Here is a 15,382-nt window from a genome sequence, read left to right on the forward strand (position 1 = left end):
TTTCTCAGTTTCACCTGGACGTGCTTTCCAGTCATTTGACAGTGAGTAGTCCTATGTGGCTTCTTACTGTCATTAGAATTGTATTTGGTGTTTTTTTTTCCTTTGAGAACCAAATTGTTTAAAGACATCATGAGTGGACTCTGAATGATGGAGACCATCCATGATGTTTATAATAATTCATTTAAAAAGAATATGTTTTCCTGAATTCCCCCCCTCCCATTCCTAGCTGCAAAACAGTTAATGTTCTCCAGGTAATGGAAGTACCAGTGCTAGGGACACTTCAGAATAGGGCAGCGGAGAGCGAGGTTTAAAAACGCAGAGAGTCTTTTTCGGTTTTCACTTGAATAAGTCTGCTCATTGTTCAAGTTGCAAGGGGTAGTTTGAGAGGATGTCGGCTGAGCTGCATGTGCAAAACAAGCAATAAAAAGGCTATTGATCCTGGGCCTGGCTGAGGCGTGAGAGTGGAGAAGGGTAGTCCTGTATGAGGTGTGACTGGCCTGGAATATTAATGCTGAGCAGAGGGAATGACAAAGACAGCACTGTGTGTGTGTGTGTGTGTGTGTGTGCGTGAGCCTGCCTGCAGCTGTGACTCAGCGAGGACAGACACAGCTGCAAGCTCACACACTGCACACTGTAGGAAGGGGTTTCCTGGCCCCCCAGGGCCTCAGCGAGCGGGCCCTCATGATGAAGCCAGGCCGTGTTCCTGTGGCGTGGTAGCATCTGCATTCCCTGTGCTGACAGAGAAAGCCTTATTTTTTTGTGTGGAACGCTTAACTTGACTGAACATTTGATGTATGTATTACAGTGTAGAGGAAATTTGAATTTCACAGAAACAGTCCGTGTGGCCTAGTCTGTCGTTTGCTGTGTCTGCAGGAGTCCACTATATATTACTCCTGTTTTTATTAACATAATGTTTCTTTTTTATTACAGATATTTCATTGCTTAGACTTAAGACTTTAGAGAGATGACGGACTGTGGAAATGGAGGTTAATCTATAGCATCATTATTAAAAAGGAAAAATAGAATACTCTGCATAAGGCAATGTGGTGAAGCCCAGCCCCCCTCCCCTGCCTTCAAGGAGAGAGGAGCTGTACTCTGTATTTTGTTTAGTATCACCTTGAAGTCACAGGAAGTTCAGAAGAATAATTCTAGTTCCTATATAGGTCAGCCAGTTTGCACTTGACTGGTTGATGTGCTCAAGGTTTTTCCCCTTTACCTAGTTGTGAAGTGAAATATGTTGTTTTTATAAACTCACTAACGACAAGCAACCCCTTTCATTTTCTGCGTATTTGATCTCAGAAATGCGAACATGTGTTCCTGGATAATGCGTTGGATAGATAGTATACTAAGGTCACAGGTTTTATTGCAGTTTCAGCATCACTTTTATGTTTTGTTTAGGTTACTTTATCAGTTTACAGATCTCCTGCTTCCATTTTCAGAATATCTTTGCAACAGAGCATGAACTTCATTACATTTGTTGTGTGTGTGCGTGCGTGCGTGTGCGTGCGTACGTGTGTGTGTGTGTGTGCGTGTGTGTGCTGATGCCGTGGATCCATGAAACAAAATTAATTCAGATGTTAAAATTGAAGTGCTTACCGTAACTGAAGCTCATTAGAACCAACTGCATCAGCTGGTTTGGCAAACATTCCGAGGTTCTATTAATTCTTTGCATGTGTTGCAGAGTCTAACTCTGTTTCCATGTTCCATCAGCAGAATCTTAACAAACAAACAAACAAAAAAAGAATGCATTTTTAACAATTGGTATAGCACGGGCTGCTGTATCGTACTGTAGCAGTGTGTTGTATAGTTTTGGTTTCTTTGCAGCTTCCTTTAATTTGACTTATTAATGATGATGGTGGTCTAGCGGTGTGACGCTGGCCTCATTCACAGAAATACAGTATGCTGAAAACATAAGCGAATGTGCTGTAAATAGTTGTTAACTGGCTGTATCCCTGTATAATTACTGTATGACTTGCTTCCGTATAAGATACTGAAAACAAATTAGTTGGGGTAGCCGACTTGACTCACAAGTTAAAGCATTGTGCAGAGAACTTAGATGACCTAAAACTGCGCATAATTACGTCCCAGTTGCTGACACGTTTTATAAAGTAATAGCTGCTCAAGAAAGCTGTTTTATTGCCCTGTTTGAGAGTCTGAGGCTTGCTGTAGCAGCGGTTATTAATAGTCACTGTGGAAGTGAGAGATCAGCTCTTTTATCATGTGTTTCTCGAAAGGGTTCTGACAGAGCGACGGCTGACGTGGGAGCGTCATAGTGAAAGCCAGCCTTGGCAATGTAAACTCACAGCACGTGCTGGAGCAAGCTCTCCTATTGCTTCACACTATGAAGTGAACAACCAGCCAGGCTAACCTGAGGCTGTCTGCCAAGTCAACCCATGACACAGTGCTGCAGTGCATCTGTGACAAGTTCACACGTAGTGAGCTGTACATGGCAGCAATGTGCTATACATCAGGCTGTTTAATTACAGCTGTGGCCAAAAGCTTTGCATCACCCTGTAGAATTAACTAATGAAACCTGCTGAATAATGTTAACATATTGAATTGCATACCGCTTTGTAGTTGTCCATATACGTATCAAAAAACTGACAAAAATGGAAAAATTTGATATTTCAAAATCTAACATGAAATACTGTACCACTATTATGGCTTCTGGTAGACTTTTGCAATATAATTTTGTAGTTTCTTTGATTACATGATGTTAATAAAAGATAAATAAATGATGTTCATATATCAATTTTTTTAATTATGTCTCAATCATAAAATTCTAGGTGAAACTTTTGACCATCGCTTTAGCTGGACAGCTGATAACAAACTTCTAAAAGACAGTTTTATCATTAGAGGGTTCAGTGTCTACTTCATAGTCCAGGAAAAGCTTTGTAAATGAGAAGGTGAACTGTCTACTGTCTACACCTTTTATTTAAATTTATTTCTGCTACTAAACGTTTAAAAGAAACTCATTCATTGTCTTGGTTGTTGCTTAAGCAGTGTATTCTACAACATTCAGTATTTCTTTAAGGTGGGGCACTGTTTTGTGGATAAAGTAGGCTAAGGGTTTATAATTTACTGCAATAAGTGTACACAAATATCTATAAACACGTACTGTGTATTAATAACTTTAAAAACTTGTTTTACAAGAGTAAGCTGTTCAAATCTTGCATGAATAAATCTGATACAAGCAGTCTTACCAATGAGCTGCTTGTTACCCCCTGTTTAATATAGCAGCCCATCATTGTTCCGGAAGCTATGAAATTGGAAATAAATGAAACAGTTCCTTGGTGACTGAATAGAGACTGACTAGAGTTTGTCAGCGAGCTTGCTACTGAGGAGTGTCTTGTGATACCTTTAGCCCTTTTCTCACCCCTGCCATTGCGTTCAGATGGAGAAACCAGCTGTTGGGAAGCAATCAGGTCAGAGCTGACGTTAGTCAAACAAGTATTTAATCTGGTGGCTGTTGCATGTGATATATGAATACAGGTCAATGCACAACATTTTATCATGACATCACTAAACAAAGGCAGATACATTCACACTGAAACCCTATGCAAAGAAATATATCAAGCATTATCGCTCAGGTCTGATCGGTCAATGTTGATTTCAACCAACGATTCTCTCACTGGTGCAAAAAAAGTCTGTCAGTAATGTTGGGATGAACACACACACACACATCTGTGATATTGAGATAGAGAAGGGCTCACATACATATTGCCCGTCATTCCGATCCACCTCCCTTAGCCAAGAAAGAATTGGCATTACTTTGCATTACAGCCACTTTCCAGCAGCACTGGAAACGGTACAAAGGCGAACATTGTCCAATGCAAACACATGGTATTTGCATGATTATATTACGTTCAGGGTTTAATATGTATTTATCTAGCAGCATCAAACAGTTCTAGGACAGTGTCTTTTCTTACCGGGGATCTTTTGCATCCAGATTTGTAATGGATTGGGGATAACAGGGTTTTTCTCATGGATTGGGTACCAGAGTGGCGTGTCAAGCTGGGGACCCAGGGACAGAGATATTCAGAGCTTCATTTGAGATGGTGCAAAGTAGCCTAGAGGTAAGTGACCCAGGCAGGAAACATCCTCGCTGTTTCGTTCTCCACACTATTAACAGAACTCCCCAGTGATCTGATGTGGTCTTGACCCAAAAAAAGACTGATCGTCTGTGGTCAATTATCAGGGACGATGGTTTACATGTTCCGCATTGTTCCAGGTTTCTCACGGTATTGTCAGGCTGTTACAGCTTTAACGTGAAGAGCTCATGTGGGTATGTGTGATGAAACTTGAGAATTTGAGGCAAATAGTACAGTACCTGCAGTGTTGTCTGTGCAGACTTTTTCCAGAAGTCCAGGTGTTACTGTAAGCTCGAAACAACTAATATAAAGAGCATGCCAAGGACACTGAAAGGTCATTCTATACAAAATCAGCACATTTTCCAAGCTATCAGAATATATTACCCAACTTCGCAGTTTCCTAACTGCATTATCTTCAGGGGTTTTTGCTGAACCCATGCAAGTGCATATAATATACTGTACTGTATATGCTGAAAATGTAGTGTTAAATAATTTACCTTCTTCAGGAGTACCATGGCACAGTTTAACAATGCCATGATGGCATAGGATGATTCTGCCAGTACCCCAGGCATCTCAATCTCTTACAGCACAATGGAACCATGCATGCATTGAGGCTGAATTATGAAATATGCAACTTGCATCAACATCTGATTTGTCATACTTGCCTCCATAACAGGGATGGAAATAAGACTCCCATTGCATAGCAGTTTGTTCCATTCCTGGTTTTACTATGGGTTTAATGAAACACACATGCACTTGTTACCTATACACTGGGGCTGATCAAGCTTGTATTAAAACCTGGAAAGGGTGAAACTGCTAAGCAATGGGATTCATATTTCCATCCCTGCATAACATGGACAACCCCCTTACCAAAACCTTGTGGTTTCATTTCTAATCAAGGCTGCTTTAGGGGGATTTTTCCATTTATTGTGGGTTCTTATGGTCAAGAGACCTAGACCAAGCTAGACCACCCACACCTGCTGTCCTTCTCTGCACAGAGAGGCCCCCGACCCAAGGAAAGGGATTTGACACTGAAATGGGCTCTTGAGAGGGACGATGTATAGGAATTCAAATAGTATTCCTCTTAAATCCTGGGCTTTTAATCTTGGCGCGTGTAAACAATTTACATGCTGCTCTGCGCTATGCAAACACATTACCCGCAAGGAGTAAACACCTGATGATAAAACAGTAAAAGTATTCCTTCCTATCCTGCTGCAGTGCCGGCATGCCCCGATAAACAGTCTTGCAGACTGTGTGCAGCCAGGCCACAGAAAGCCACAAGGGAAACTCCTGTGAGGCTATGCTCCAGTGTGCACAGCCTGTGGAGTTTCTTTGCGGTTTACCCATGACCTATGCTATGTGTGTACCATAGTTTACCATGTCCTTTATTATGATTTATCATACAACACTGCGCTTTACCATGTTTGTTAAGCTTTCTTACGCTCTTACTCTGGAAAGCTTTATACGGGAGCTGCCGATTTACAAGGAGTATTCGTTCATCTGTTCTACTTAAATGCAAGGTTTTCAGGCTCGGTTACATCAGTATTCACTGTATTTTGGAAAGTGTTCGCCTGGAACTTTGCCAAGGACATGTGTTCTAATGAGTTAGGGAACGTTCTATTCATGTTGATGATAGGAGAAAAGCGTTCAGGGTCGCCAACTGTCAGCCATCATTTACACCACCCACAAACATTGAATGAACAGCTTGTTGCAGTAAAAGCACTCACTCTATGTATGCAGACGTTCAAGCTCACAAACCCAGTCTAGTTGATGCTAGAGCAGGACTATACCTGAGTATTCGTATAAACCTCAGTAATTGAGCTTGAAGTCATTCAACTGTTCTGCCTTTTGTACCTTAAATAGCTTTGGTTAGGCTTCAGGTTGATCTAAAACCATTCTACCATACAAAACAAGTCACTACTTTCAATACAGTGCCTTCCTCTTTGAAACTGCAGCTCAACAGCAGAAGTTCCTCAGCGAAAGAACCGGACCCCACATTTACACTATCGGTTTTAAAATAAACCATTTCAATCCTTTATGTTGCTTGCTATTTCGTAGGAAATTCATTCAAGATGTGAATACTTTAAAGAGACGCTGACAAAGGCTTGACTATCCTGCTGAAATGGGAAGTGTTTCTTGGCTTCCTACTCTTTTGTTAAAGGAGATGTCAACTCAAATATTTGAAGTTATAACAACCTCTCGCCCACGACCACATGTGCCAATCCCCAGGGTTTTTAATGGAGCCCAGTTCCGGGGTTGGTGAGACGAGACCTCTTTCCTGCATTAATTGACTCATGTTTTTCTAAGGAAAGCCTTGTGGTCACACTTTAACACAGATGACCTGACATGACCATGTGGACCAGTGTGAATGGAGCAGCAGGCTGTCCTCAGGAGCTTCCATTTGATCTTAGTCAGCCAGTACTCATTTTTTTTTTTTTTTTTAATTTAGTCATCACCAATGGTTTTTTACCTAGGTTTTTCTCCCCAATTTGGAATGCCCAATTGTTATTTGTATCCTGGTTCACCACCGCGACTCGGGAAAAGGAGGCTGGAACACACGTCCTCAGAAAACGTGTTCCTACCAATCCTTCATTTTTCACACTGCAGATCCACAGTGAGGCCACCAGATCTATAGTGCCAGAGGACAAAACAGATCTGATGGCTCCACTGCAGAACCGCAAGTGCCCTATTGGCCACAGGGGTCGCTGGTGCGCTGTGAACCATGGATTCCCCTGCCAACCTAAGCCCTCCCTCCCCGGGTGGCGCTCGGCCAATTGTGCGCTGCTCCCTAGGAACCCCCGGTCATGGGCAGTGACATAACCTGGATTTGAACCTGCGATCTCCGGGCTATAGGGCGCATCCTGCACTCCACGCGGAGCGCTTTTACTGGATGAGCCACTCGGGAGCCCCCTAGCCAGCACTCATTTTTAAATTATAAAGAAGATATATTTGGAAAGATTTTTTTTTCTTTTCCTTTATTTGCAAAGCACTGTTCTTCTCATCAAACAGGATTATTATTTTAAATTGATTGCCAGCTAGGGACAACTTTGTTCCCTTGCCAACATGCGTTCTCAGTTTTAGCCTGCAAGCTTCTCCTCTTTCATGCAGGAGAGATATTCGAATAGCAGCTAACTCTGCTCCCAGGAATACCATAAAGAGACTCGGTTATAAAATTAGACAAAGTTCCTTTGCTCCCCAATGTTTAATTCAGTAAGATTTCCATAAGATTCAGACAGACAGAGACAGCCTCCCTTGGATAGCTGGCACCTTACCAAAGCCAAATGCATTATCAAGCAGCAGCAGGAACAACACCTTTATTGACAAAACTTCTCAGACCGGGACAGTCTTTTGAATTCTTTTGAGAACTCTGCAGCTGTAGTTTAGGTTTTTGCTTCCCTTTGCTTTGTTTGATCCGTGCCTGGCAATGGGGCAATACTGGCTTGGGTAGTCTCTGAATCTGGCACGTTATCCTCCTATTAGGTATCTAAAACCAATTCACCATATTTTTGTGATCAGACATTTTGTGGAAACAGAAACCTGTTTAAAACTGTCCCCTGGGACTGTCTAGGGCAGTTTCTCAAATGAGAGCACCATGGCCACATGCCTCCCACTGCTTCCCTTTGATACCTTCTATTGGCAAGTATAGTGATGGTGGTGGCACTCAATGACACCCAAAATATTAAGCACCAAAGCCCTATACAAACAGAATATCCACATGCAAAAGGTGATTACAGAATGAGATTACAGAGAAGGCTGGCCTAAATCAGAATGGGGAGATGGAGTAATAATCCATGGATGCCACTGGCTTTATCCATTCACGTAGCCTCTGAAAAAAAGGTGTTCTTTTCTAAAGGACAAGGAACCCAGAACCTGTAACCTGGCTCTTCCACCGCACTGACATGTGACACGGCAGTATCAGCACTTTACATCTCCCAGGGTTATCATCGGGCTGAGAGGCACACAGTCACGCTTCCTGTAACAAGAAAAAAAGCAAAAGCTTTTCCAGGAAAAGAGAGCCCACTACTTCAAAGTAGCTCTTTTTGTTTAATCATTATTTCGCTCTTTTTATCTTCACTGCGATCTGCTCAACGTTTTACAATACAAAAAAAAAATAGTGCACAAAAAAGGCCTGGATTGAATTAAAACTGCAATGGCATTTCGTCAAGCACTTAATCCTTTTCATCTTAGCTTTTCTGCACTGTGTGCTTGGTGCGGATACATGGTCTGAAAGAGTTACAGTACAATACATTCTAATACTTTTCATGCAATGCAATAAGCATGCTAGGTTTCTGTGGTCCTGGCCACTGATCGCTGGTGCACAATGGTGCTTCCTTGCAGGGTTGCTTGGCTGCTGGACTGGTGAATTTACAGTCCACCGTAAACTCGTGCCCCTCATGTGGCTCCCACATATTTACTGGTTCTCTGAGACCCAAGGGAGTCCTTCACTTCTAAACAGGTCTAAATAGGTTTCCATGGCCACCCAGACTGTAGACTGCATAAACTAAATTGGTGTGTGTGCATAATAGGCTTGTGTCTAACACATAATCTGTCAGGGTTTTTAATGGTCACGAGGGAATGCGTAACAGCGGAATTGCAAAGCCAGGGACAGTAAATCAGCATTAAGAGTGAGGCAGCAGCACATGAAGCCTGGCACATGGTGAAAGGAGCTCACGTCGAAGCTCTGCTCGGGCACAGGCAGGGCTTCACTGAGTGTTTTGGAACCCAGCCTCCAGCTGGATGCTCTCGAATAACGTTGGCGACCGCTGTTTGTTTTAATGCTGTGGTGTGAGGTTGCAGGCTTGGTGCAATTGAGAGGCTGCTGTCTCCACTATAATGTGCTAAAATATTGGGATAATATAATAATTTGTCCTTTTGGGATATGGTTATAAATTCTGCTTGTGGATCATATTATATGACTCTGGATGCATTTAGGATTCAAATGAGTCGTTTACGGTAGTGTATTCACCAGATCAAACCTACCCTAATTGATTATTCTTTTTGTAAAATCCTTCGGCAGTGCTGTCTTTGAGAATGTGCATTGTTTAAGGAATACCCCAGATGCAGATTTACATTACTGCCTTGGTGAAGCAGATTAATAAAAGGATTAATAGAAACTGATGTGGAGGATTCATTGAGATAGATTGTAATGGGCTTTTACCCTTTCATTTGAAATAATTGCAACAAATTAATCAACATGTTAATTTACAGAGCTTCTGCACATTTGGAGTCTCAGATTATTTCTCATTAGGTTTAGTAGTGCTTTAGATCCCAGAATGCATTGCAACACTGTGATCATTGATTCATGCTACAAGATTCAGAACATGATACAGGCACTGGTGGCTCTAGGAATCTACACAAGAGGATTAATAGTAGCCTTTTTACTTTTTATTTGATTGCTGGGCTCTCAATTTAGCGACTGTACTATATTTCTCAAAGATCAAGACATTAAATGGAATTGCATTGTAATTACATTTCATTGTATTTTGTTGTAACAACTGTGTTGACAACCAAAGTCTATTCAAACGCATTTGTGTGCATCCAGCAGGATTTTCCAAACCCGCCCAGCACAGGAAATGCTAGTCATTGTGGAACACTGCGCAAATTGTGAGCTGGCTAATTGTTTTCAGCAGTTTGGTCATTGAGGGGGTGGTTATTTTTCGCTCAGGGGACAGAAACAATGGGGTTTCTTTCTGTGAGAGTTTATTGACCGAGTTCTCAAAATGATTCTTCTCCCCAAGGAGTCCTGTGAGTGGAACGTTTTCTGAACTTGCGGTTTGGAATTCGCAGGACTGTCGTTTAGAATGCGTGCGTGTGAGCTCCTGGGATTAGCGCTGGAATGTTTAAACAGCTCTCCCAGAGCAGGCAAGGCTCGCTGGCAGGCTGGACAGCCAGTTGGACTTCTTGTTGTGTTTGGAGGGTGAAGGGGACGAGGGACGGGGGACGGGGGACGGGGACTTTGTGTTGATAAACCATTTCAGTTTCCCTCCAAAATTGTGATCCTGGATCTAAACTGGGCTTAAATTATTATTTCGTTTTTGTTTTTTGTTTGCTAAGCCCATTTATATTTACACAGTACAGGTACTGTAGGTCAGCCTGTGGCTCACTAGTGCCCATCTTTAACTACAGACCTGTCATTTTAATCAGTCTGCCCCTGGGTATTCAGGTCTGCATTCAAGCATTTTCTTCAGATTAGCCCAGTTGACAGTTACTGTAGTATTCAGGTAATGTGTTGCATTGAAGGCTCCTCTAATCTCTTCTAATGGGTTTCTCTCCTGTCACAGTGCACCAGACCCCATCTGAAGGCTCTCTGCTCTGATATAACTGAGATACGGAGGTGTAACCGGCTGGAGATGCCAGACAACATGAACACGTTTGTTTTAAAGGTGAGTCTCTTCACAGCAGCAGAGTCACCCCAGCGTGCATGCATGTGCAGCATTGCAATAGCAAGTTCTATCTGTAACTAAGTGGCCTATATGAACTGAGAGTTTCATGCGTCAAAGTAGCCAAGCAGTGTCTCCAGCGAGAGCAAACTATTAATTTCTATTACAAAAAACATGTGCTATTTCTATTACAAAAAGCAATCTTATATTTCCAAAGCGGTTAACTTTTTTTTGTAAATGTAGGAAATAATATGTATGTTAGTATCCAAAAATGATGTCATGTTTTTATGCAGTTTCTTTTATACAATTATCAGTATCAGTTTTACATTTTTGTTATCCTTTCCTGGGCTACAGCTGAACTGTCAGACATCTTTCATAAGCACCTGCTGCTGCAGGTAATATTGGGAGCAGGGGGTGGTGTTGAGGAGTAGTTAACAAACCTGAGATCCAGCCAATGAGATGTGTTTTCTTATGAAGCACGAGAAAAAGGAAAAACTGATTGAAGAATGTAAGAACATTCACCAAAGAATCCTATTGTTGTATAAAACTTAACAATCAAAAACTGAAAAAGAACAAGCAAACAAACCAAACTAGTCTGTAAACACAGGAAATCAGATACTCCCCCAGTCTTGAAGCAGGGAAGAGGAATTCCATTCTGAAATGAAGTCTAGCCAGGCTCTGTCCAAACAATGCAAGGCTTATTATTGTGCCACTGGACGCAAGTCATCGTCTGTTCTGCTACTACAAAGGGGGTGTGGAAACATGAATGTTGGAGTTATTCATCCTAATATTATCCGTTTTGATGCGTGACAAATGGAGACTTTCATTAGTAAGACACCATTCAAACCCTGAAGTCAGGCAAATCAAGCTACAACGCTATTTTCTTTATACAAAATCCACTTTACTTTCGGTTCATTCACCAGCCCATGTATGAATCAATAAAACCAAGTTTGCCAAGTAACATAAACTCGGTGGCTCTCCCTCTGTTCTGCTGCATTGAAGAAGACGGAGCACTAGTTTGTCTTGCACGTTATTCCTTCCGATTATAATAAGTGCTCGTCTATTATTCACGTCCTTATTTGTTTAAATTTCAGGGGCGATTTTCACAGCGCTTTTCTACTAAATGTAGCAGGTAGTGCTCTGTTGAGTGGAGGTTTCACAGGAGCGTAACATCTGGAGCAGACTGTTCTTCCAGATGGCGGGGAGTCTTTGATGTACAGTCCTAACTCGCTGCTTCCCCTGGTAAAAGCATGGGACACCCAGGATATGATTCTACACATTCCATGGAAATCATTAAAGCTACACTCCCATCGGGGTCTGCAGTGCTGCATTAGTCATCAGGCCCAGTTCCTCATTCTGTTCATGTTCTTATTTAGGTACTGTATGTATAACAAAAGAACAAATACCATGTACAGACATTAACCAAAGCAGATGGGATTAAAATGGTAAATGCTTTTACTGCTTCAGTAATTTACTATGAACAGTCAGTTGCTGTGCCACATGCATAAAAGACAATTGGATTGATGTGGGTTCCTCCACAGGGAGTGTTGCATTGGCTGTGATGATCCCACGGGTTAGGAAGGCATGACCAGCAGGGACTGTTTTTACAGTGACCAGGTGCAGACACCTGCAGGGCTGGCCTTTGTCCTCCAGAGGCTGGTTGCTCACGGACATCTGCTGTAGGAGGCCTGGGCTCTAAATAGGCAATTGACTTGGTCATGGGTTCAAGGCCGCCCACTGACCTTCAGCTCTCTTGAGCTGTTGTACAGAATTTGCTGCGGTGAAGGAACATAATTGGACATTATGAAATTAAGATGAAAAAGAGAAAAAAAAATATCCACGAGCAGGATCACATGCAGTGACACAGTAGGTTTGGTGTGTTGCAGAGAGCTGACGAAGGACAGCCGTCAATTAGTCTTGACGTTAGCTTGATAATGCAGATGTCATGTATGACGTATCAAACCGCTGCAGGGTCTTCCCCTAAACCTGGATGTTCTTTATCATCAAGCTGCAAGATGTATCACAAATTCATCTGAATCCACGCTTCATTGTTACACTAGATTGGCTACCACCTGGTGCCCACAGATGTTATGGTTTGCTGACCACGTCAATGTCGCCAGATATCCTCCTCTGAAGAACGTTAATCGAAGAGCGCCTTCATTCATCCATTCTGATTCTAAGAAAAGTTCACTGGAGTAAATGCTTCTGTGGATTTGACCCGCTGTTTGGTGCAGGTCCATACAGTTCTTTAGCAGAGGATGATTAGACAAGCCTTGTAATATCACTCTTAAGGCACAACAATACAGTGAAGATGACCTATCCACATGAGTCTTTTAAAGTTCGGTGTCAACAGCCCTACAGTAGACTAAGCGGGGCTCTTTAACTCCAGTACCACACACGGTGAACTGAAGCCCAGTGTTCTGAAAACCCATGCGTAACTTTAATATCGGCCACAGCGACTGAATCTCAGTGTCGTAATGCTGCAAGTTACTTTACAATCCTCCATATTGCACTGAAACGTGTTTTAAATGTGTTTTTAACAGTTTTGTATCATCGTTCGTCGATACTGATTTTTACTCCTCGTCGGAGAGGCCTTGATCAAAGGCAGCGGCACAGAGAAAGCTTTGCCACATGAAAGAGTGCCTCTTTCTGCCAGAAACTCTCTCGCTAGTTTGATGTTCTATTTCTATTTTTCAAACAAGTACAGATTCACTAACCTTCTGCTCTCCATAAACTATTTCAAATGCATTTAGTGACCCTAAAATTTGAATTTATTTTTTTTAAATGTTTTTACATGGATACATTTTATATTACGGCCTATTTCTGACTGTCCCTACAGTGACATGTTGTCAAACTGCTGTGCAATGGGAGTCTTATTTCTAACCCTGTTGTTCTGCTTGTTCCTTATCGCTAACATTATGGCATCTCAAGCCACGGATGTAAAGGGGTTTACAGAAGACAGGCAACATTTCCACACAGTGATGCATTAGAGAAATAACTAGGCTGTGAAACGGGCCATGTAGACTGGATTTCTTGTTCCTGTTCTGTAAAGTGCTGATGAAAGTGTTCACTCACTCACTCACTTTTTCTCTATCTCTCTGTTTTTTCCCCTTTCTGGTTTCCAGGTTAATCACTTCCCAGGCAGTGTTATATTTGAGACTGATAACGACCAGCAGCTGAGTTCCTGGACTACAGAAATTAAGCATTGCATCAACGCAGGGTAAGTTGCCACAGCTAAAAACACTTCTATTTGGAAACATACCAGAACACATCAGTGTGAAACATGTAGAAATAGCAGCACTGGAGACCTGCGTCATCTGCCGGTGATGGTCAGGGAACAACCCTAGAATATTTAAAGACACACCAATGTACAGCAGTGACTTAACACTCCAAACAAATAGCACAGGGATATACAAAGATCCCATAGCAACCTGGCAGCAAGGACTGAACAGCCCTGCATTGCTGCAGATCCCAGCTGACACCAGGCTCGTATCGGAGTTCCTGCCAGAGCAGCACTGGAGTTTGAACATGCCTGCGGACCTTCCAGTGACATGGCAGATCAGTGCACCCCTGTACCTCTGGAGCGAGCTGTTTCCAGTACCTCCAGCGTGTTCCCTTGAAACAGGAAATACACGTTTGCAATGCCCTTGAAACCACTGTCTTATGCATACTGTCAAAACCTTGCAGATTGACGTCATCAAAATGTTTGAGACCCCTGAAATGTTTACAACAGGAACCAAAGCAGTGGTTCCTTAAAACAGGGTTTGAAAGCAAGTGATTCACAGCGGTTTCAAAGCTGCAAAAAGGAACAGAACTTGCACCTCAGTTTTGTTCTGTACATAATGGAGTCAGCAGCAATCAGCCGGTCCATTCTAATACTAGACAGTTCCGCCCACAGCATACAGAAGTCTTCCTCTGTGGCTGTTTAATACAACAACCACAGCGTAGCTATTTTTACAGTTATCAAAGGGACACCATGTGTTTAAATCGAGTGAATCAGTTGACAACGGCTAAATAGTCATACATTTAAAAAAAAAACTATAATAAAGGAAATGGAGCTCTAGCAGCAGACCGCTGCATTGCATTGGGAAAGGAAACATATGGAGGTGTAATCTGTGGGCCCCCTTCACGTCTTCACTTTAGCAGATGTGTAGCCGGGTTAGAGTTGTGGCAGGATAGTACTGTGCAGAGAGGTTTTTGTGAAATCCCTCGGCTGTCTGCTTGGCCTGGGATTGTGGCTCGCCTATGCGGGGAAGACAGCTGTCCCGGACATCAGAGACATTGTTGACTGTCTAACACACACTGACTTATCATCTCAGTGTCTCAGAACCTTTTCCCAGAGTTAAAATAACCAAAGTGACCAGTTCCATCACCACCGTTTGTCTCAGTGACGTGAGTCACCTGAAGTAGTGGACTGGCTTCTGTATTCATTGCATTAGCAGTCAGTGTGATTGAGCTGAGCCACAATGGCTCCCTGGAACATCTGCTTCCTGCTTCCTGCTCCCTGCTCCCTCTCGCACAGCAGAGGTGTGTTCTGCTGGAAGTCTGTCGTCACTGTATCGCAGCGCACTGAGGTCTGGAAGCAGAATGTCATCAGCATCCTGTCCAAGGACGCTGCAGCTGAGACTTGCATTGCCAGTAGGGCGAGAAGACAGAAACCTCCCCCGGTCACTTGTAGGTCCTCATGAGGACAACTACACATGGAATTGTCTCAACAGTAGGGGCAGGTCCTGTGCACCAAGCGTTTCATGTAAAATGTCGTCATTGCAACAGAAACACCATTGTTTCCAGAGCTGTAACTGTATTTGCAAGGCCATGCCTGTTTGTCTCATAGTGTGATGTAATGACAAGGAGGGGAGGGGAAGACTGCCTTTGGTGAATGTGCACCGATCGGACTGTAAACACAATCTC

The 15,382-nt window shown here is 42.7% G+C and overlaps 1 protein-coding gene across 4 annotated transcripts in view; it reads left to right on the forward strand.

Moving 5' to 3' along the window:
* Nucleotides 1-15,382, forward strand: part of LOC117973373 (SH2B adapter protein 3-like) — a 71,820-nt gene that overhangs the window by 43,069 nt on the left and 13,369 nt on the right. For all 4 annotated transcript variants that reach the window (XM_059033223.1, XM_059033226.1, XM_059033225.1 and 1 more), the window contains exons 3-4: nt 10,373-10,474; nt 13,597-13,691. In XM_059033223.1, coding sequence (XP_058889206.1) covers nt 10,373-10,474; nt 13,597-13,691 — 197 coding nt within the window. The remainder of the gene's footprint in view (nt 1-10,372; nt 10,475-13,596; nt 13,692-15,382) is intronic.

Source organism: Acipenser ruthenus, chromosome 11 (genome assembly GCF_902713425.1).
Source record: "Acipenser ruthenus chromosome 11, fAciRut3.2 maternal haplotype, whole genome shotgun sequence".
NCBI classification, from domain to species: Eukaryota; Metazoa; Chordata; class Actinopteri; order Acipenseriformes; family Acipenseridae; genus Acipenser; species Acipenser ruthenus.